Source organism: Chelonia mydas, chromosome 6, assembly GCF_015237465.2.
Source record: "Chelonia mydas isolate rCheMyd1 chromosome 6, rCheMyd1.pri.v2, whole genome shotgun sequence".
Classification (NCBI taxonomy): domain Eukaryota; kingdom Metazoa; phylum Chordata; order Testudines; family Cheloniidae; genus Chelonia; species Chelonia mydas.
Window position 1 is genome coordinate 113,107,467 of NC_051246.2, and position 23,439 is coordinate 113,130,905.

At 44.4% G+C, this 23,439-nt stretch overlaps 1 protein-coding gene across 8 annotated transcripts in view; it reads left to right on the forward strand.

The window, feature by feature from the left end:
* MARK3 (microtubule affinity regulating kinase 3) overlaps positions 1–23,439 on the forward strand; it is a 108,725-nt gene that overhangs the window by 51,610 nt on the left and 33,676 nt on the right. For all 8 annotated transcript variants that reach the window (XM_037901010.2, XM_037901013.2, XM_037901011.2 and 5 more), the window contains 6 exons: positions 9,346–9,402; positions 10,295–10,531; positions 10,627–10,746; positions 12,118–12,217; positions 12,477–12,589; positions 17,943–18,096. In XM_037901010.2, coding sequence (XP_037756938.1) covers positions 9,346–9,402; positions 10,295–10,531; positions 10,627–10,746; positions 12,118–12,217; positions 12,477–12,589; positions 17,943–18,096 — 781 coding nt within the window. The remainder of the gene's footprint in view (positions 1–9,345; positions 9,403–10,294; positions 10,532–10,626; positions 10,747–12,117; positions 12,218–12,476; positions 12,590–17,942; positions 18,097–23,439) is intronic.

Genomic DNA, 23,439 nt, shown 5'->3' on the forward strand with positions numbered 1-23,439 from the left:
AATGTTCTGTCACAGTACTTACTTGTTTTATTACTTCATCTACAATGTTGTGTACAGTTGATCCTTCAATCCCAGTTATTTTATTCAAGTCCACTGACTTCTCTGAAAGGGAATTTGAACCAAGCCACTCTTTCCCCAAAGAGTTTATAAAACAGAGGTCACTGAACTCCAGTTCTAGAAACCTGTCTCATAATATTTAAAAAAAAAACCTGAAGGTATACAGCAACTTTTAGAATGTTCTACTAATCATATAGTCCTTTTGAGTGAGCATTTTCCATCATGGCACTGTCATTTTGGGGCACAGGATAATAAGAGCAATATTTTCGTACATGCTCAACTTCCTTGCTGTCATCCAAGTTTTTCTTCTTCTTTGAAAAAGTGTGGCCATGGCTGATTATGCTGCAGTAAATAGCTTATGTATTATGCATAGAATGCATGTTTAACAGGTGAAGTATGAAAGTGTGCAAATGCCAAAAATATAACCATGCTCTGCTGCTCTCCATTTTAAGCTGCTTTTGTGCCTCAGAGAGCAAATATTTGCACTTTAAAGATGTTTTGGATTCTTCTTACAATTTACTTCCCCTTGCCCTACCCTCAGGCCTCTGGGTTGATAGTCTGCTCTGATCATCCTTCCTCAGCAGAAAAATTCTCCAATGTGTGAGATGTATGAATAAAAATTAATGAAAAAACAAGGAATCCAAGTTTGTGCCTTTTGGGAAACGAGCAAATTAGGTAATTGATGCCCCCGGACTACTCCTCGCCTGCATTAGTTTGTTAGAAAGTAGCTTTCGTTAATCTTTCTGCCTCTTCTCTGAGAAACTCTAGAAGCAGGGCTGTTCGTTAATATTCTTCTCTGAGTGCTTGTTCATATCAATTCCGGTTAGGAGTGTGCGTGCCACGTACACAGTCGTCGGAAACTTTTCCCTTAGCAGCTCCCATCGGGTCGGCTGTGAAGCCCCCTGGAGTAGCACCTTCATGGTGGTGGATGTAGGACTCTGCCGACCCTGCACCTCCTCAGTTCCTTACCACCAGTGACGGTCATTGGATCTGCGATCTCTTGCCTAGCAAGCGCTTCCCTTAGCATTCTTTACATAGCGAGGTTAGTTTAGTTGTAGTTATTGTTAGTACATAGTGTGTATATATAGTAAGGTTTGGGAGCAGGGTTTCCCCAATCCCAATGCCCCCAACTCTTGGGCTCCGGGGCGTGCCGCAAGCCCAAAGCTTTAAACCCTGCGGAACCTGCAGTAAGCCTATGCCAATGTGTGGCCCCCATGACTCGTTTCTGAAGAGTCTGGGAGAGGCACACAAGGCAGAAAGGTGCAAGATTTGCAGGGCTTTGCGCCCCAGGACAAAAAAGGAGCGAGATTTCCAACTTAGGCAATTGCTCACGGAATCCGCTCTTCATCCTCAGTCTGCTGTGGACCACCAGGACACTAGAGTCCTTCTTTGGCATTCTGTCACGTACTGATGCTGTCCGTACGGAGCGCCACAGCGTCAGTACGTGACAGAATACCAAAGAAGGACTCTAGTCTGAGACCCTCGTAATTGGCACTCTCCAGCACCACACGCTGAGGAGACAACCCAGCATCGCTCGCATTCACCGGTACCGTACAAGCGGCATAGAAAAGCCGACAGGGGGCAGTCCCCAGTGCTGAAAGCAGCTGGACCCGCAGGTGCTGCACCGGTGTGTCCCTTGAAGGAGCATCCAGCGCCCAAGCAGCAAGAGTTGGCACCGTTGACTTCAGTTCGCCTGAGGTGAATGTCTAGTCCGGAGCCCAGCAACTCCTCAGATGGGCAGTGCCAGGTGGAGGATTTGGAGCTACCCTCCACCCCGGACATTTTTGCAGCTGCCAGAGATTTAATTGCCATAATGGCTCCTCAGCCCCCGGTGGTCAGAGATGAGCTCCGGTGCTGTCTAGAGACAAGCAGACCATGATGCAGCATTCACCCTCTCCTGTCAGGCACCATTTGCCTCGGCCCCCACTCCAGATCGTCATCTCCAAGGCACCGCTCTTCGGCTCTGGATTCTGTGCGGGGTTCCCCAGCATCAGCAGGATGTTGCTCCCCTTCCCTGGCACAGAGGACGGCGCGGCACCTATCCCCGGCTCCGAGAGAGGACCGGCTCCAGATTCCTGGCACGAGCGCCTTGACACCGGTCCCCCGCATCATCAGCTTGGCACTAGTCCCTAGCACAGGACACTTCGGCTCCACTGTGGTCATCACAGTGGAGATCCATCTCATCAGACTTGGACAGTGATTCCTTCTATTCCTGTCAAAGCCAACACAGATCTGACAAGCAACGGAGGTAGGCACCAATGGCATGGCACTCCCCCAGTGACAGCCTCCAGCACAATGGCCCTTTTGGACGCCCTGGCCTTACCCTCAGGCCCAGGGCTCTTTTTCTAAGTGCTCCCGCTCGGTGGCCTCTGAGCACCAACCACCCAGCCAGCCAAGGACCGGCCTATGCCCTGGGGATCTGAGGCCACTTAGGCACAAGCCTCCCAGGTCGCCGCAGAGGCAAGACCCATTGCAAAGTCAGGCTACTGCCACCATGGCTACGGTAGCCACAGAGGCCCCAGATACTGACCAAGAGGAGGTCAGGAAGCCAGAGGGCCAGGAGGACCCCGTTCCACCTCTGGCCTCTTCATCTTCGTTCCTGGACGAGGCAATGGCAGGAGCTTCAACCTCAGGCCCTCCTCCAGTTGACCACAGGGCCCACAAGGACCTTCTCCAGAGGATTGCCTGCAACATGGGATTACAGGCAGAGGAAGTGGTCGAACCCAAGGACCCCATGGTCGACATCCTCCCTCCATCCCAGGTAGCTTTGCCACTAATAAAAGCGATCCAGAGCAATATTAAGATTCTGTGGCAGACCCCGCCTTCAATCCCGCCTACTGCCAGAGGTGTGGAGCGCAAATACTTCATCCCCTGTAAGGGGTACAAGTATCTGTTCTCTCACCCACAACCATGCTCTCTGGTAGTGTCAGTGGTTAATCAGAAAGAGAGACAGGCAGCAGGGGCTGGCCCCTAAATCCAAAGAGTCGAAAAGGATGGACCTTTTCTGCAGGAAGGTTTACGCAACTGCAGCTGAGGATAACCAACCAGCAAACTGTCCTCCACAGTAGATATAACTTCAACTCATGGGACTCTGTGTTGAAGTTCAAGGAGCTGATTCCACCAGACTCCAGAGCCGAGTTCTCTGCTATTATTGATGAGGGGAAGGCAGTGGCGCGGACCTCTTTGCAGGCTTCGTTGGACTCTGCGGACTCGGCTGCCCGCACTCTTTCCTCTGGAATAGCCATGAGGAAGAGCTCATGGCTACATGCATCCGGGTTGCCCCTGGAGGTGCAGCAAACCGTGCAGGACCTACTGTTTGAAAGCGCAGGGTTATTTTCAGAGCAGACAGACTCCTGCACACCTTAAAGGACTCCCGGGCGACTATGAAATTGTTGGGCATGCACTCCAGAAACCCAATGAAAACATTTCAAGCCTCAACGGCAATAGCAGCGCCCATATCCTCCTCAGCCGCGGCAGGATTTTTATAGTTATAGGGGCAGGAACGGCAGGCACAAACCTTCCAATCCCCCTTCTGGGCAGGGCCAAAGCCCAACCTTCGTCAGGCTATAAGCAGGCCTTTTGAAGGCGAGCCCGAGGACAGCACACCTACCACGACACCAGATCCTTCCCATTGTTTCATGAATTGTCTATCCCACTTCTGCCGTGCTTGGTCCCAAATAACATCAGACTGCTGGGTTCTTCACACGGTAGAAGTGGAATATTCTGTCCAATTCTGCTCTTCCTCTTACCCCCTTTCCCTGTCCCTCTTCAGAGACCCTGCTCACAAGCAACTCCTTATCTAGGAGGTGCAGGCGCTCCTTGCCATAGGAACAGTGGAGGAGGTTTCTGAGGAGCTATTGGGCAAGGGATTCTGTTCCCACTATTTCCTAATCCTCAGGGTAAAAGGGGAGGGGGGCTTCAGACCCATTCTAGACCTGTGAGGACTCTACAAATTCATGGTGAAGTTGAAGTTCTGCGTGGTTTCCCTGAGCACAATTATCCCTTCCCAGGATTCGGGAGACTGGTACTTCGCCCTCCACATGAAAGACGCGTACTTTCACATAGCCATTCGGCCTGCACGCAAACGATTCCTACGATTTGTGGTCAACCACAAACATTATCAGTTCACGGTTCTCCCATTCGGTCGAGCGTTCACCAAGTGCATGTTGGTCGTAGCAGCCTTCCTCTGGAGGAGGTGGGTGCACATATACCCATACCTCGACGACTGGTGCTCAGGGGATGCACCAGGGAGTAGGTGGAATCTCAGGTCCATTTAGTCAGATCCACTTTCAGAGGACTGGGCCGCCTCCTCAGTGTGAATAAGTCAACCTTGTCTCTGACCCAGAGAATAGTGTTCATCGGAGCAGTGCTGGACTCGGTACAGGCAAGGGCATTTTTACCAGAGACTCGATTCCAAGCCATGTCAAATATTATTTAAGGCCTCCAGCAGTACCCGACCACTACTGCACTTATGTGGTCTGGCATGCCAGACTGAGTCTCAGACCCTTGCAAGCGTGGCTCACGTCTGCCTTCGCCCAGGATGCAACAGCCTGGACTCAGTGGTGAAGGTGCCAGAGACATATTCGAGTCCCTCCAATGGTGGCTCAACCCTCGGACGGTGTGTGAAGGAGTCCCCTTCAACAGCCCCCAGCCCTCCTTGTCCCTGGTAATGGACGCGTCAGTTCTGAGTTGGGGTGCGCATTTGGGAGATCTCCAAACACAGGGCCTGTGGTCACAGGACGAGCTCTCCCTTAATATTAATATCAAGGCCCTCAGGGTAGTACGACTAGCATGCCAAACTTTTCAGGCCCAGCTGCAAGGACAGTGCTTGGCAGTGATGACTGACAACCCCACTGCCATGTTTTACATCAGTAAGCAAAGTGGAGCCCATTCCTTCCCCCCTGTGTCAAGAAGCCCTCCTTCTATGGGAGTTCTGCATCACCCATTCCATTCACCTGGAGGTGTCCTATCTCCCAGGAGTTCAGCACAAACTAGCAAACCACCTCAGCAGATCATTCCTTAATCACAAGTGGGTGGTCCATCTGTCCGGATGTCATACACTCCACCTTCCAAAGGTGGGGTTTCCTGAAGTCAATCTGTTTGTCACCCAGAGCAACAGAAAGTGCCCAATGTTCTGCTCCTTCCAGAGTCACAGCCCTGGCTCAATTACAGAAGCGTTTCTGCTACCCTTAGGAGGCAGACTGCTATATGCCTTTCCACTGATCCCTCTCGTGCACAAGGTACTTCTCAAGGTCTGCAGGGACAGAGCGGAGGTAACTCTGGTGGCCGCAGCGTGGCCTCGACAACACTGGTACACCATGTTTCTGGAGCTGTCAGTGAATGCCCTGATTGCATTACCACTCCACCCCGATCTGATCACTCAAGACCACGATCACCTTCACCACCCAGACCTCCAGTCCCTCCATCGCACGGCGTGGAAGCTTCATGGTTAAACCCCATGGAACTTCTGTGCTTGGAACCTGTAAGAAAGGTCCTACTTGGCAACAGGAAACCATCCACCAGAGGCACTTAACTAGCTAAGTGGAAAAGGTTCACTTGCTAGTGTGCCCAACAGCACACACCTCCACTCCAGGCACCTGTATCACTTATTCTAGAGTACCTTCTGCACCTGAAACACCAAGGCCTGGCAGCGTCATCCATCAGGGTACATCTGGCTGCTATCTTGACCTTCCACCCTGCAGCCTCCAGATGCTCCATATTCGCCAACCCCACCGGTAGGACGTTTTCTCAAGTATCTGGAACGGCTACATCCTCAAATTAGACAGCCTGTTCCTGTGTGGGACCTTAACCTGGTCCTCGCCAGGCTCATGGGGGGCCCTTTTGAACCTCTGGCGACTTGCTCACTCCTTTACCTGTCATGGAAGGTAGCCTTCCTGGTCACCATTACGTCAGCTAGGAGGGTGTCAGAGTTAAAGATCCTTACCTCCAATCCACCCTGCAGAGTCTTCCACAAGGATAAGGTGCAACTCAGGTCTCACCCAGCCTTTTTTCCCAAGGTAGTGTCACGCTTCTATGCTAGCCAAGACATTTTTCTACCTGTCTTCTATCCTCAGCCTCATCGCAGTAGTCGAGAGCAGAGGCTGCACTCATTAGATGTTCGGCGGGCGCTAGCGTTCTACATCGAATGCACAAAGCCGTTTAAGGCAGTCGAACCAGCTGTTCATGGCGGTAGCAGACCGGATGAAAGGGCTCCCAGTCTCATCTCGAAGAATATCTTCCTGGATCACTGAATGCATCTGCACACATTACAAACTGGCCAACGTCCCACCCCAGCACTTACAGCACGTTCTAAGAGGGCACAGGCCTCGTCAGCGGCGTTCCTGGCTCAGGTCCTGATACAAGAAATTTTCAGGGCAGCAATTTGGTCCTCAGTGCATACGTTCACCTCTCGCTATGCTATCACCCAGCACAGCAGAGATGTTGCAGCATTTGGCAGAGTGGTGCTCCAGTCAGCGATTCCTTAACTCCAATCCCACCTCCAGGGTGGAGCTTGGGAGTCACCTAATTGGAATTGACAAGAACAAGTATTCGAAGAAAAAACTGTTACTCACTTTCTCATAACTGTTGTTCCGAGATGTGGCGTTCATGTCCATACCAATACCCACTTGCCTACCCCTTTGTCAGAGTAGCTGGCAAGAAGGACCTGAGGGGGTGCGGGGTCCTATATCTGGTGCCACTTCAGGGGGCTCCACAGCCCACCCAACGGGAGCTGCTAAGGGAAAACTTTCCGATGACTCTGTGTGCACCATGTGCACAACCTGATTGGAATGAATGTGAACAACACGTCTCAAAAAACAACAGTTATGAGAAGGTGAGTAACTGTTTGTTATCTATAATGATATTTGGAATTGGGCAGATGTCAGGGCAGATTTGTAACTGTTTAGGCCTATAAAAAACCTCCACAAATTAAATCAGCAGTACAGTATGTATCAGACAAGTAAGAAATCGACTGCTAGTGACAGCTCCACAATTTAGGTAGATTTCTCAGACTGAGACACCAACTTCATAATGCGAACAGAAGGGAGAAGGAAACCAATGAAATAAACAAAGGGACCCAGCCCAGAGAAAATTATAAATAAAAACATTTTTGGTACAGTTCTTCATTGAATTTGGGTTCTTTTCCTTCATACTGTTGGTTTCCTTTCCTTTCCTTTCCATTCCATTCCATTCTTAGCTGTTGCTTCACTGTTTCAGCCCCTAAATTTGTCTACAGTGCATCAGCTAGTACAAAAATGTCAGCAATGAAAATCTCTTGATCAACATGTTGTTTCTATGGCCATTTGGGATCAGAAGTGATGTTTGCTTCCAGTTGAGGATGGCGTAATAATCAGACCATATTCTGTCTCTGCATGCTATTCAAGTGAGAGGCGCATGAGATACTAGTCACGTTGATGGCCCTGAAGACCTAGGGTTTCTGGGGATGGTTTGGGGAGGTGTAAAATATAGTAGAGCTCTGACTGGGGCTTGTGGTGCTAGAGTAATAGAGGAAGAGAAGAAGGTAGACAGGTGGATGGGGTGTGAGCAGAAAGCTGATGATAAATTAATAAGCATTATAAAAAAGTCTATACTTATAGAAAAAGGAACACAGAATGAGGGAGCCAGATACAGAAGGAAATAAAGAAGTAAATGAAAAATAAACAAGTGACTGTGTAGTTAACCTTTTTATAGAACATCTGCTTCCAAGCTATTGTCTGATATACATAAATATGAAGGCTAGGACTATAACAGGGTTTAAAAGAGAACTGGTTAAGTCCATTAATGGCTATTAGCCAGGATGGGTAAGGAATGGTGTTCCCTAGCCTCTATTTGTCAGAGAGTGGAGATGGATGGCAGGAGAGAGATCACTTGATCATTATCTGTTAGGTTCAGTCCCTCTGGGGCACCTGGCATTGGCCGCTGTCGGTAGACAGGATACTGGGCTGAATAGACCTTTGGTCTGACCCAGTATGGCCATTCTTATGTTCTTGTAATCTATAATACAGACACGACATATTTTCATTTGAATACCAGAATGAAACACCTATCATTTAAGTGTAAAATGCAAACAGATCTAGTCTAGACATGAAGAATTTTTACTCTAACATGCTTGCAAATAATCTTGAGTTACCATTCTAAACATTGAAAAAATAAGAGAAAATTCTTTCTTGACTCTGTTTGCATGGTCATACACAGAGCATTGGACTATTACCCAGCTATAGCGGAATTCTCCTGTTCTGATGTGAAAACTGGCAATGAATTACAAAGTATAACATTACTTCACCTTTTTAAAATTGGTGATCTTCTCAAATGAAACCTGCTAATAAACTTGTTCATAAAAAAATTAAAAGAATATAAAGATTGATGTTTCATGACCTTTCAGTGTTGCTATGTTGATTGCATGTCCAACCTTAATTCTGACCCGATGTTCATGTGCATTACGATAGTGTTTCATTACATGATCATATACTGTGTGTCAAATAAGACAGTGTAATGTACAATTTTTTCCTACAGCTTTACATACATACGTCACAGCTTATATTGGAGAGTACTACTCTGTGAATGCAACTGTCCCCGAATGCCTTATTTAAGTCATTCACTGTGACCTTATATGATCCACCATGCAAAGTTGCAGAAAAAAATATTCTGTATTTGAGAAATGTGGTCATGAAATTATTGTATGAAATACACCTAAAAGTACACTGAACAAGACCAGAGTTCTTTCACATTCCCTTTAGTTTGCTACTCATTGCATAAAGTGCAAAGTAAATGAGGTAAGGTGTGCTCAGATCCTTGCCTGGCTCATGATGCACAAACCTTCAGTAACTTATGACTCCCTACTAACTTATCACACAAGTTGTTTCTCTCACTCCAATCGCTGAACCATTTCCCCCCAAAGTGTCTTAAAAAAAAAAAATCTTCAGGCAGAGACTGAAAAATTTCAGTCCAATAGTGAACATTTCAGAAAGTTGTGAATGAGTAAAGACATGAAATGAAAACCTTTCCGTGACCTTAATAAAAGGTGAGCTTGCCCTCCTTCGATAATCAGCCATGCAGAAACAATGAAGTCCTTTCCAAAGTGTAACAGAAGTCAGTATGTTGAATAATAAGTTTATTTTTAATTACACTTTTATTAACTTTACTCTGAATATGGTGACCATTGTGGTGGTTGGTTGTATGGCTTTGAATGCATAAAAACTTGTCAATTTTAACAACTAATATTGAAATTTCTGATTACACATCTGTTTCTTTGAGGTGTCACTTATATAATTGGGCCTGTTTTCTATCCAGATAGTATCTGCAGTGCAGTACTGCCATCAAAAACATATTGTTCATAGAGATCTCAAGGTGAGTAGAAAAAACCCCGACCAAAGTTTGTGTGCAATAGTTTCGTTCTTTGTGCCTATAAGATTGAGTTTTAAATCTTTTCTATGGCTTACAGGATGTTTTAAATGCTATTAAAATATATTAAATATGGAGCTATTTCTTTTTTTAAAAAAATTGGGGGTGGAGGAGATGATGAGATACATCTTAATGTAAGGATTTGGATGGCATATGAGAAGTGGAGCCTCTGACCTCTTGGTCACTAATTGAAATCTTGCTCAGTTTGGTAATGACAAAAAACATTACATTTGGATAGCAGATGTGAAAATCCTTGGTGATTCTTGTTGCCGATATTAGTAGACGACACAAAAAACCCCGCCATCATGGATGGGGTGGCTTCTCTTAGGTTTGGCACGAGTTGGTGTGGCATTATGAGAGAGCTTGCTCCATTCCTTATACTATAACTGTATAAGGTTGCTATTACTTGCAACCGAAATGTGGCGCATTTCATAAATCTTATCTTCACTTTATAGTAGAGATTTTATGTACTACAAACTTTTGTAAGCATTTACCAGATAAAAGTGTAGGTTTTAAGAGAGATGCAGTTTCATTTTCATCTTTTTACATGGAAACATTAAAGTTACAGAAATACCAAATAGTTTTCCATGAAGTAACCAAAGGGATGATACATGTGACTAGCTTTATTTAGTGTAACAGGTGCCGTAAATCTGGTGAGATTTTAAAATAAATATGAAAATTACTAATTTTGTTAAGATGTTTTATTATTTTCAATAAAAAAGCAATTTTAGTATACTTTTGGCTTTTTCCTTTAAGAATGAATAAAAAATTGAACAATAGCTTTTGTAGAAAAATCTGAAATTTATACAACACAGTATTTTTCTTTTCTTCCTCCCAGGCTGAAAATCTATTGCTAGATGCAGATATGAACATTAAAATAGCAGACTTTGGTTTTAGCAATGAGTTTACAGTTGGAAATAAACTGGATACATTTTGTGGCAGCCCACCATACGCTGCTCCAGAGCTCTTCCAAGGCAAGAAATATGATGGACCTGAAGTAGATGTTTGGAGTTTAGGTGTTATTCTTTACACTCTTGTTAGTGGATCTCTTCCTTTTGATGGACAGAACTTAAAGGTATATTACTTACTCTACTAGCTATTGTAATAATTCAACAACAGTATTCTAAATTATGCCTCTGACTTTTTATAATTCTCTTCCTTTCTCCCAAGGAACTGAGAGAAAGAGTACTAAGGGGAAAATACAGGATCCCTTTCTACATGTCAACAGACTGTGAAAACCTCCTCAAACGTTTTCTGGTGCTAAACCCAACTAAAAGAGGCACTCTAGAGGTAATAGCATGAGTAAAATACTTTCAGACAAAATAGTAATTAAAGGTGATTTACCAAGCTTCATTTGTACCACTAATACTTGCTATTCCCCTCCCCCATTAGCAGGTATTTAACTTCAAATGATATTTGCTGCCTTAAGAGTTCTAGTGTGAGTTTTGGGCACAAATATGGCAAAGTTGCACCTGTTCCCTCAAGTCAGTTTCTCAGTGCAGTGAAGAAAGTTTTTTTTTTTTTCTGTGCGTATGCAATCCAACGCAAACTCTTAGATGGTTGCCTGCTTACATGTGTACTCTGAGCATGCATCTGGGATTAAGTGGGCAAATCCGTAATGCGTGAAGAAATTGGGGTTTCGTGCATGCAACCCTAATTTGAATACACATCAGTTGTTTTCATGCCTACATTGGGAAGTCACTTAAGAGCGCACATCTTTGAAAACTTGATTTTTTTCTTTGTTTCCTTAAAAGCTGATAACCCAAAGCACAATAGTATCACTATTGTAAACTGTAGTTTTGGACTTTCAAAATGTACTGTAGTATTCTACAGTAAGGTATCTTGAAGATGTATAGAGTAATCACATGAGGAGGAGTTACTGATTACTGCCTTCAAAAGTAGGGCACTATGGCTAGGCATGGCTTGCATTTTAGTACATTCCTATGAAAGACTGTTGGAGTACAGTAATATCTGTGACTTCCTAAATAGTGCAACATTAGAGAAGGGTTAAAATCTCAGTTTGGATTTTCTTAACCATAATACTTTTAAACAAGTGCTTTCTTTTGTCTGCTCCTCTTTTTCTTTTGTATTCTTGATCAATACTTTATGCTTTAATTTAACTCCTTGAGAACTGTCTAGTTCCCAAGTGAGTAATATTTAAAATGGTAAAGTCTGCAAGAGGTTTTGTGGCTGAAAGAGGGCATTAGTGTACAAAATCCAGTGAAGATTTCCTGGATTAGGATGGTTTCCTGCATACAGATTCTTGTCTGGAAGAAGTCTTTAACTACTCTCCTCCCAGTGCTCTCACTGCAACCAATCTCTCCACTACTAGTACTTAACTTTGACCTTTATGCTGGAATACAGATGATGGGAAGTAGTCTATCTAGGAGCACAACTCCAGGGAGGAGAGGGAAGGGGACTGGCAATAAGGCTGGCTAGTTTCAAATATGAGTTAGGAATTATTTGGAGCTTTCTGGAAAAGAATGGTGGGTAGAATTAGAAGAGGAAGCAAGGGACATACCTCTTTAAACCCAAGTCTGGATTTGCTTGTTTTCAGTTCTTCAGTGCTATACATTTTTGATAGATGGGACTTTGACCTTTCAGTGTCTTGTTTCGTTTAAAAGTAAATATCTTACGCTACTAAGCAACCTATCTTTGTAGCAAATCATGAAGGACCGGTGGATCAATGCGGGGCATGAAGATGATGAGCTAAAACCTTTTGTTGAACCAGAGCTAGACATCTCAGACCAGAAGAGAATAGGTAATTCAGTGTTTTCCAGTATGTCTGCATTTAACTTGCAGTGTTATGAGTTCATGTACTGTATAGTCAGATCTGATCTGTGCTTAATATGTATATTTGGGTATTTGAAAAACAGCTTTATTATTAGTATCTAATAGACATTGTTCCCACATTTAGATGTTTTGTTCCATTGTTAGAAATAAATAGGTTTTTTTGAATATGGAAACAATCAGTGTATCTATTAAAGCATATTGTGACTTAAACTCCTTCCTTCTTTCAGATATTATGGTTGGAATGGGATACTCTCAAGAAGAAATTCAAGAATCCCTTAGTAAAATGAAGTATGATGAAATTACAGCTACATACTTATTGTTAGGGAGAAAATCATCAGAGGTGAGTATAGAACAGGAAAAAAGTTAAAAATATTCTGATGTTAAATGCAGAAAAACTATGCAGAGCAATTCAAGTGAAAGTTATGGTTCCTCTTTGAGAAATTGTTTACATGAATTCCACTATTGGGTGCATGGTCCACCATGTGGACAGGATCAAATTTTTTTGGCCACTAATGTCTGTTGTGGCTTCACCTATGTCCTAAATATCCTTGCATGTCCCCCTACCGAAGGGCATAAAGGACAGAGCAGGCCCCATTGTCCCTCAATTCTTCAAGTGCTTGTCTGTATATATTCCACTGTTTATGTGCATGCACTCAGTACAGTCCTGTTTGCATTCTTTTACCCTGCAGTGTCCATTCAGGCCCTGTGTGCAGAGTGAGTTTCCTCGTACCTCTAGCCAAAGGCATAAAATGTGCGGTGATCCCAACTTCCCCTCAGTTCACCACCTCGTGTCTTGCAGTGTGTGAGCCTCTTCCCTCACTGTGTGTCATTTACCCATTGTTTTGTAAATAGATACTTAATAGCTGGTGATCAGTGTATAATTTTTTGATGGCATTTCCTTTCTTCTTCATCAAGAAGGAATTTTATTTTGCCTGAGCATCTGTCCTGGTTATCTGAATGGTCATAATGACAGAACACAAGTCTTCAGGCTTTAGGAATTGCCCTTCATGTGAGATAGTAATACCTCTAAATGATGGGTATACCAGATGCTTACTGTGTCTGGGTGAGAGGCAGATAACAGAGAAATGTCATCTGTAAATTATTTTTTAAGAGAAACCAAAGATCTGGGGAGGCTTGCCTGAAAGTGGTCCTGCTGGAGCGGTTAAAACATCCCTCTTGAAATCCTGAGATGGCTGGGGCAGCAGAAATTTCTGAGCACTCATCTAAAAGGGCTCTTGTTGGCTCCTCTACTTAGAGTTGAAATAGCTGCCTCTAAGGATCTGATGAAAATCTCAAGGGATAGGGAAGCAAAGAACAGAGTTCACACAGGGAAGAGATATAGGTCTCCATCACCAGGTTCCTTTTCAGGAGCCACAAATCCTCTTGAGCCTCAGTTGAAAAGGGTAGCAGCATGCCCGAAAAGGTATGCTCTGGAATGCAGTCAGGCATCGAACCCAGTGCTTCTATGCAGTCTTCCCTTGTATTGATGCCATCCTCTCATAAAACTTTAGTAAGAACATGCCAATACGAAAGTCAGACAAGTGGTCAAAAGACTAACTGGTCTTTTCAGGACTGGACTCCTGACAGCATCTCTTTAACTCCTTTGTTCCTGGTTGTGGGGTTACCACACACCCACACACACCCACACACACCCCCACCCCCACCCCACCCCACCCCTCTGCTGGGGCTTCTGCTAGGACTCAGAACACACACATACTGCACTCAGGGATGTGGGCTAACAGCAGGATTGGACTAGACAGACACTACTGGGAGCTGTCAATCAGAGGGGGACCAAGAGCTGCCAATTGGAAAAGAAGGAAATTGGGCAGTATGTTCACTGGAGTCAGGTTGAGAACAGGTGATTAGGGAGTATTCCAAGGGGGAAGGAAGCAGGGCAGAATGTGCATGGGGCAACAGAACCAAATCTGCAGGGAATCCATGTGGTAGAAGAGTAATAAAATGGAAGAAATTAAGAGAAAAAGAAGATAGCTAAACCCAACTTAGCATATCAAATTCATTTCCCTTGATTTAGCAAATAGATTTTGTGAACACTTGTGACTGGAGTCCAACAAAAGAGCATTACTACACTGCTTAGCTGTGTTAAGTCATTGTTAACTTTAATGTAGATGCATTTTTCTCAAAACATTATTTAATGTGGTGCCTCATGGCATCAGCAGTCCTGATTAAAATTATACCAAAAATAGATTCCCAGAGTGAAGGAATAGTTGCTGACCTAGGAATATACACACAATCCCAATTCTGCTGTTCCTTATGTTCCAGTTGCGTTCCGATTTGCAGAGTCATTTGTTTGTCACTAGTAGCCAAAAGCCCGTTGCTGTTGCACGGGTGTGGCAGTTGGGCCAAATAATCCTTCATATGTGCCATCTCCTTCATGCATCCAATGTAGAGTAAGGGTAGTGATTGGTTGAATTACCTCTTATCACAGTGGTCTAGGACTCTTGGCATGGCATAGATAAATGCCTTGGTTTTGCACAGGTATAATTAGTAGGGCTGTCAAGCAATTAAAAATATTAATCTTTTTAATTGCGTGATTAATCACGCTGTTAAACAATAATAGAATAACATTTAAATATTTTTTGATGTTTTCTACACTTTCAAATATATTGATTTAAATTACAACACTGAATACAAAGTGTACGGTGCTCACTTTATATTTTTTATTACAAATATTTGCACTGTAAAAAACAAAAGAAATATTTTTCAATTCACCTAATACAAGTACTGTAGTGCGATCTCTTTATTATGGAAGTTGAACTTACAAATGTAGAATTATGTACCAAAAAAACTGCGTTCAAAAATAAAAATATGTATAGCTTTAGAGCCTACAAGTCCACTCGGTCCTACTTCAGCCAATCGCTTAGACAAACAAGTTTGGTTACAATTTGCAGGAGACAATGCTGCCCGCTTCTTGTTTATAATTTCACCTGAAAGTGAGAACAGGTGTTCACATGGCACGGTTGTAGCTGGCATTGCAAGACATAGATGTGCTAACGATTCATATGTCTCTTCATGCTTCAACCACCAGTCCAGAGGACATGTGTCCATGTTGATGGGTTCTGCTCGATAACTATCCAAAGCAGAACGGACCAACGCATGTTCATTTTCATCATCTGAGTCAGATGCCACCAGCAGAAGGTTGATTTTCTTTTTTGGTGGTTCAGTAGTTTCCACATCTGAGTGTTGCTCTTTTAAGACTTCTGAAAGCGTGCTCCACACCTCATACCTCTCAGATTTTGGACGGCACTTCAGATTCTTAAACCTTGGGTAGAGTGCTGTAGCTGTTTTTAAAAATCTCACATTGGTACCTTCCTTGCGTTTTGTCAAATCTGCTGTGAAAGTGTTCTTAAAACAAACGTGCTGGGTCATCATCTGAGACTGCTATAACATGAAATATCTGGCAGAATGCGGGTAAAACAGAACAGGAGACACAGTTCTCCCCCAAGGAGTTCAGTCACAAATTTAATTAATGCATTATTTTTTTAACGAGCATCATCAGCATGGAAGCATGTCCTCTGGAATGGTGGCTGAAGCATGAAGGGGCATATGAATGTTTAGCATATCTGGCACGTAAATACCTTGCAACACTGGCTACAAAAGTGCCATGCGAACACCTGTTCTCGCTTTCATGTGATGACGTAAATAAGAAGCGGGGAGCAGTACCTCCTGTAAATGTAAACAAACTTGTTTGTCTTAGCAATTGGCTGAACAAGAAGCAGGTCTGGGTGGACTTGTAGGCTCTAAAGTTTTACATTGTTTTGTTTTTGAGTGCAGTTATGTAAAAAAAAAATCTACATTTTTAAGTTACACTTTCATGATAAAGAGATTGCACTACAGTACTTGTATGAGGTGACTTGAAAAATACTGTTTCTTTTATTTTTACAATGCAGATATTTGTAATAAAAAATAATATAAAGTGATCACTGTACACTTTGTATTCTATGCTGTAATAGAAATCAATATACTTGAAAATGTAGAAAAACATCAAAAATATTTAATAAATTTCAATTAGTATTCTATGGATAAGTGTATTAATAGTGATTAATTTTTTAATCATGATTAATTTTTTTGAGTTAATCACGAGTTAACTGCGATTAATCAACAGCCCTAATAATTAGTAAAGTCCAAATGGGTGAGAACTTAAAAATTGGACTATAATAAAGCTCAGATCTCAGTGATGATTGAACCTGTTGATATTCTGAACAGAAACAGCTCTCAGCTATCCTTGTAGCTGTTTTCATTGCTTCACGCTTACTCAACGCACATTCTAGTTGTCAGTGAAAATCCTGAAATCTTATGATATAGATTAACAGGACTCCTGAGGATACAAATCTGCCTTCACAGGCTATTGTCTGTAGAATGCCTACCAAAACATGGCAGACTCTACATCTGATCTTCTTCCCACCCTGTTTCACCCCACCTAGCCCCAGAAATTTAAAACAACGTAATTAGTCTCTTAATATAACGCTGTAATGGGAGGAAAGTGTGGGATCTCCTTTTTCCAAAAAGGGTAAGGAGATACGAAGACTGGTTGGGGTAATGTGAGAATCATATATGAAGAGATGTCAGGGCAGTTGGCAGCTAGAGCGAGGGTGAGTGCATGGCAGTATAACAACTTGAGAGCTTCCTGGCTGAAAGATAACAACTAAGACTCTACCTAATTTGTGATACTGCGGAACTTGCAGATCTCAGCAATATTAGGCTTCCACTGCAATTTTGTCAGCCATCTGGGGCTGACAGCAGAAGCCCCAGCTGCCAGTTGGCTGAGTCTGACAGCGGGAGCCCTAGCCATCAGCCACTGATGGCCAAGGCTCCCACTGTCAGCCCCACACGTAGTTGCACAAAATGTCTGGTTATCAAAAAAAATATAGCAGGCATAACATAATACTGGAATGTTTATATTCTAGCAAATTTTTCTTAAACATGTAGGTCTTCTCTGGCTTTTCCAAATTACCACAATTAATAAAGGTCCATTATTACGTTTCTGCAATTTTCCATGTCTAATCTGCAACTCTCAGCTGCAATTACTTGACAATCATCCCATGATTCAAGTAGGGCCTTAACAATAACTTTATTGTGGGCTAAAACATCATATTTTGACTTCAGCACTATAGCCTATCATATTCTGGTTATCTTTTAAACAAAAAACACCTTCAAATATTGCTTAAGCATTTTAACGTATTTTTAAAATTATCTATTTTTGTATTGTAGCACCAAAAGTGTGGTAGGCACTCTATACTCACTTTGGGACAGGGACTACATTCTAATGTCCGTATAAACGGAAGCAAACTGTTCAGAAGCAAACACCCTCATCTCTCCTTAATCTTATCCCATAAGGAAGGGGTTAGAAGATCTGTTTCTTAGCAAAATAACTTTTTCATAAAATGCTCCTAACATTTCAGAAGTAACTCAAACTATGCAATGTTTTGTATAGCTAACGTAGTTTTGTACAGATTTGGTTACTTATTTACCACCAGTTGAGTGAAAAATGAATAGAGCACTATTCATATTTTTACTGATCCTTTAGGCACAGAACTGGATCTGACTAGTGCACTTTTAAGGAACATTTTAGAGTGAGAAACTTTTGAAATTTTGCTTACTTAAGATTACAGTCAGAATCTCTGGACATTGTTAAATTCATTTTGATTAAACCTCATTTTTAAATTTTCTCTTAGTTGGATGCTAGTGATTCAAGCTCCAGCAGCAATCTTTCCCTTGCTAAAGTTAGGCCAAGTAGTGATCTCAACAACAGCACTGGACAATCGCCTCATCACAAAGTGCAGAGAAGCATATCTTCCAGCCAAAAACAGCGACGGTACAGTGATCATGGTGAGTGACCCTGTTTCAGTGTGATGACACACATCTACTATAAAATATTCAGTATTTCCTTACAGCCTCCACCTTTTAAAAGGGACCAACTTGCTTATGGTCTGGTCAGTTACAACATAGTGACTAATTCATTGTTTTACAATGATCAGGTATTCTTATGTATACTTTAGAAGATCTCTCTGAAGAGGTCTTACGGTGTACTGAGTGAACCAGCTTATTCTATTATCATGGCAATATTTTCTCCTGCTTGTGGGACCATCCTAGGAAAGTCTTGCTACACAAGTTTAATAGCATCACCATCCCCCACTTCCATTATGGCCATACAGCTTTTGTTTCTTTTTGGCACTAATAGGTCAGCCTTTATCTAAAAGAACTTGGAAAACTGTCTGTCCCAACTATTTCTTCTTGTTTCCTGTGGGGGCTGTCACATGAATGCCCTGCAAAGGTCCAGTTTTTAAAGAGTACCAGTGACTACAGCCAAATTTAGAATTTTTCTGCCTCATGGGTATGCAGAACAGTCACACAGAGTTTACTAAATATCTTCTAAATCTTCCTGCCTATACACTGCCTTACAAAGGGAATCTCCTTTTGACCAGAATATACTACAGTGGTTATTTGCAGGCAGGAGAGGTTGCTTTCCTGTCCCTGTGTCTTCTCGGATTACGTTGTCTTTTTTGTTAAATTTTCTAATCTGTAGAGTCAGTTTGGTTATTTTTGTTTGAAGAGAGAAACCAAAACACTTGAATGGTTTTGACTTGATTTTTATCCCCATTAAAGTGTGTCAGGAGAGAAAGGGAAGTCTGACTTTCAAAATATAACATCCACATCTCAATTTCTTACATTTTAATAGCTGGGAAAGGATTTGTACAAATAGTTGGGCTGTTGGACATTTTGCCTGATCTTCACATGTACCAGAACAGCTTTCTGCCATTCTTCCCCAATTCCGCAGGCATGTGGGGGGCCTACAGCACAAATTAGGGTGGGTTGTGTGCCAGCAATAATTGCCCCCAGGTGCCATTCCACCATCTCAGAGTTGCTGGAATTTAGCTCAGTCTGGCTGGGTTCTGGAATGCCCATTGAACCTGCCATGACAACTGGGTTTAGACTAGCTTTCCAACCTATTGTGCCAGTGGCGAGAAAGGGAATAAAGCACAGCCAAATATATGGCTCAACACTTAAAGTAAAAGAGGAATTACTAGAAAAGTACAATAGGCAGTGTTCAAACGTTGAACTTCTGGAGCCAAGCAAAACAAGGTAAGAGCCTTAAGGGGACCTTTCAGAGTGTCTAATGCCAGATGTTTCTTACATTAAAATCTGAGGAACATAGAATCATAGAATATCAGGGTTGGAAGGGACTTCAGGAGGTCATCTAGTCCAACCCCCTGCTCAAAGCAGGACCGATCCCCAATTAAATCATCCCAGCCAGGGCTTTGTCAAGCCTGACCTTAAAAACTTCTAAGGAAGGAGATTCCACCACCTCCCTAGGTACCTCATTCCAGTGTTTCACCACCCTCCTAGTGAAAAAGTTTTTCCTAATATCCAACCTAAACCTCCCCCACTGCAACTTGACACCATTACTCCTTGTTCTGTCATCAGCTATCACTGAGAACAGTTTAGAGCCATCCTCTTTGGAACCCCCTTTCAGGTAGTTGAAAGCAGCTATCAAATCCCCCCTCATTCTTCTCTTCTGCAGACTAAACAATCCCAGCTCCCTCAGCCTCTCCTCATAAGTCATGTGTTCCAGTCCCCTAATCATTTTTGTTGCCCTCCGCTGGACTCTTTCCAATTTTTCCACATCCTTCTTGTAGTGTGGGGCCCAAAACTGGACACAGTACTCCAGATGAGGCCTCACCAATGTCAAATAGAGGGGAACGATCACGTCCCTCGATCTGCTGGCAATGCCCCTACTTATACATCCCAAAATGCCATTGGCCTTCTTGGCAACAAGGGCACACTGTTTACTCATATCCAGCTTCTCGTCCACGGTAACCCCTAGGTCCTTTTCTGCAGAACTGCTGCCGAGCCATTCCGTCCCTAGTCTGTAACGGTGCATGGGGTTCTTCCGTCCTAAGTGCAGGACTCTGCACTTGTCCTTATTGAACCTCATCAGATTTCTTTTGGCCCAATCCTCCAGTTTGTCTAGGTCCCTCTGTATCCTATCCCTACCCTCCAGCATATCTACCTCTCCTCCCAGTTTAGTGTCATCTGTAAATTTGCTGAGGGTGCAATCCACACCATCCTCCAGATCATTTATGAAGATATTGAACAAAACCGGCCCGAGGACCGACCCTTGGGGCACTCCACTTGATACCGGCTGCCAACTAGACATGGAGCCATTGATCACTACCTGTTGAGCCCAACAATACAGCCAGCCTTCTATCCAACATCTATCTTCTACCTAATGTCTCCAAGTAAAGAATTTAAATAGTTTTATATTCACCACCCATCTGTCCTTACCAGAGAAAATGTATACAAATTCTGTATCTTTGGTGGAAAATTGTGCTAAAGGGAGCTTTAAGAGTTAGCTTAAATCTCCAACTTATTAACATTTTAAAAATTGACTTTGTTTTTGAGCAACTCAAGTTTTTTTACACATTTTTTAAAAGGCAGAGGTTGTTAATATTCAGAAGTTTGGAAAAGTTCTTGCTCATGTCCATTCCATTGTCTGTGTGTGTGCTCACCACATGTACTGGAGCCGGAAGTTTTTCCTTCAGTGTTATCCGAAGGGGACTGGCTTTGGCACCCTCTGAAGTGGCACGCATATGCGCTGGTATAAGGGGCACCGCCCGCTGCCCCCTCTCTCGGTTCCTTTTTACCGTCAATGACAGTGCTAGAACATCTCCTTGCTTCAGCACACTTTCCTATCTCTACTGTGTCTAGTAGTGAATTTGTTGTATATAGTTGTTTAAAGTTGTACAGTTAATAGTTCCCTTAGTGTTAAGTTAGAAATAGTTAGTCCCATATGGGACTTAGCCTAGGGACAGGGCATGCTCCGGGCTTCAAACCTTGTGACTGTTGCACAAACCTATGCCAGTCAGTGATCCCCATAGAAGCTGTCTGAAGTGTTTAGGGGAAACCCACTTGAGCAACAAGTCTTGCATTTGCAAGAGCTTCAGGCCGTGAACCAGGAAGGAGCAGGACATTTGTCTCTGAGCGATCCTTATGGAGTCGGCCCCCACACTAGCCTCAGAGTCGACAAGATCGGACTCTGCTCCAAGCACTGAGGCCTCAGTGCAGAGTGCGCTGCCGGCACTGAATTCTGACTGGCGCTGATCCCCATCCCCGGTACCGGCTAAAAAGCAAAGAAAAGCCGGGAGGGGATGTTTTCCTACGGTCCTATAAAGGGAAGGAGAGAGCCGGAGAGCGAAGACCCATGCGGGGTAGCTCTTCCCCTCTGGATGGTGGCCAGGCTCTGACTCCTGTTGAGCTGTCAAGGCCGCTTCAAAACCCACCCACCACCCCGGGAAGCAGCAGAGGCACTCGACACCTGGCGGTGCCATCCATGCTGGAGGCCTTTCAGGCCGCTATGGACATACTGTCCCTTCCTGTGCAGCCCACCTGGCCACTGAGGTGCATCGTTTGAGGGGTAAACCTGCCCTGGGATCCTTCCAGCGGTCTCCATCAGTATGGCACTGCTCCCCACCTCAGGGAGTGCCCTGCCAGCGGTCACCTGAACAGCGCCACCAGCCCTTGGACACAGGTTGGCTTGCCTGCTAGAGTTCCCAGTGTCGGTCCCCAGACTCTAGGCAGTGTTCCTCAGGCTCTAGGTGTCAATTGCCAGCAGTCTGGCACAGACCTACAGAAGCGTGGCACCTGTCCCTGGTTCCGGGAGCATCCAACCCACTCTCCCAGCCCATGGCGCCAGTCCCTGGAGCCATGTCACCGGATTGCCGGCCTGGTATGGATCACCATGGGCATACTGGCAGTCTCCGAGACATCAGTCTTCTCACTTCCGTTCCAGCTCACGGTATATGGAGCGGCACCGCTCTCTAAGCACGAGGCATCTATTGATGCGATACCATCACCAAATGCCGACGCTGGTCACTGGGGTCACAGCACCGAGACTCATCACCCCCGTACAGGTCCCCAGTGGAGGTCCGTGGGCAGAGCCAACGAGATTGGGGTACACAGGCAGCCTCAGTACCGTTCTGGTCCCTCAGATAAGTCTCTCCCTCCTCAGGTTTGGACACTTAGGAGGAGAACCTGCCTGCAGCCCAAGGCCACTCACTGGGGCTATCAGCATTCCCCTCTTGGCTGCCAGTGGCCAGCCCCCTGGGAACTATGGAACCCTTGGGGGTTTCCCCACTCATCGCAAGGGCATAGGTTAATCTCAGGGGCATCTGGTAGACAGTCAGTGACAGTCTCCCACCCACCCCCTGACTTGGACGCAGAGTCAGAGCAGCTCCCCACGGTCAGCCAGCCTCAGACGAGGCTCCCCTAGCAGAAGTGGTGGAGTTGGCAGATCCACCTGTACCTGCCTCATCATCATCTTTGCCCAATGAGGCGATAGTGGGGTCCTCTCACACGATCCCCCAGGATGATGCCAGGGCCCACCAGGAGCTTTTGAAGAGGGTTGCATCAAACCTGGGGCTGGAAGCCGAGGAACTGGCGGAGCCCTTGGGCTCCCTGTTCAATGTGCTAAGTTCAGCAGCCCCCTCCAAGGTGGCATTGCTGGTGCATGAGGGAGTGGTTAAAATTACTAAGGCCTTGTGGCAGACACCCTCCTCCCTGCCCTCCATCTCCAAGTGGGCAGAAAGAAAATACTACATCCCCGCTAAGGGATATGAGTATCTTTATACCCACCCTGCCCCCAAGCTCACTGATTGTGTTGGCAGCCAATGAGCGTGATAGACAGAGCCAACCCAGATCAACTTCTAAGAAAAAGGAGGCAAAGAGGTTTGATCTCTTGGGGAGAAAGATTTATTCTGTGTCCATCCTCTAGCTGAGAGTGGCCAACTATCAGGCCTTACTTGGCTGTTATGATTTTAATATTTGGCAGCCGATGGCAGAGTTTGTGGATTTGCTGCCAGAGGAGCCCAAGAAGGAATTCCTGGCTATCACTGATGCAGCGCTTTGACCAGGGCAGCCCTCCAAGCGGCCTCATATGTGGCAGATTCTGCGGCCTGGACCATGGCTTCGGCCATTTCTCTGCGGTGTGCATCCTGGTTGCAGTTGTCGGGCCTGTCGATGGACGTTCAGCAATCCATCGAGGACTTCCCATTCAATGGCCTGGCACTCTTTTTGGAAGAGACAGACAGTAAATTAAATGGCCTGAAAGATTCTAGGGGTATCTTGTGCTCCCTGGGCCTTTACATGCCGGCGCTATGAAGGAAGCAGTTTAAG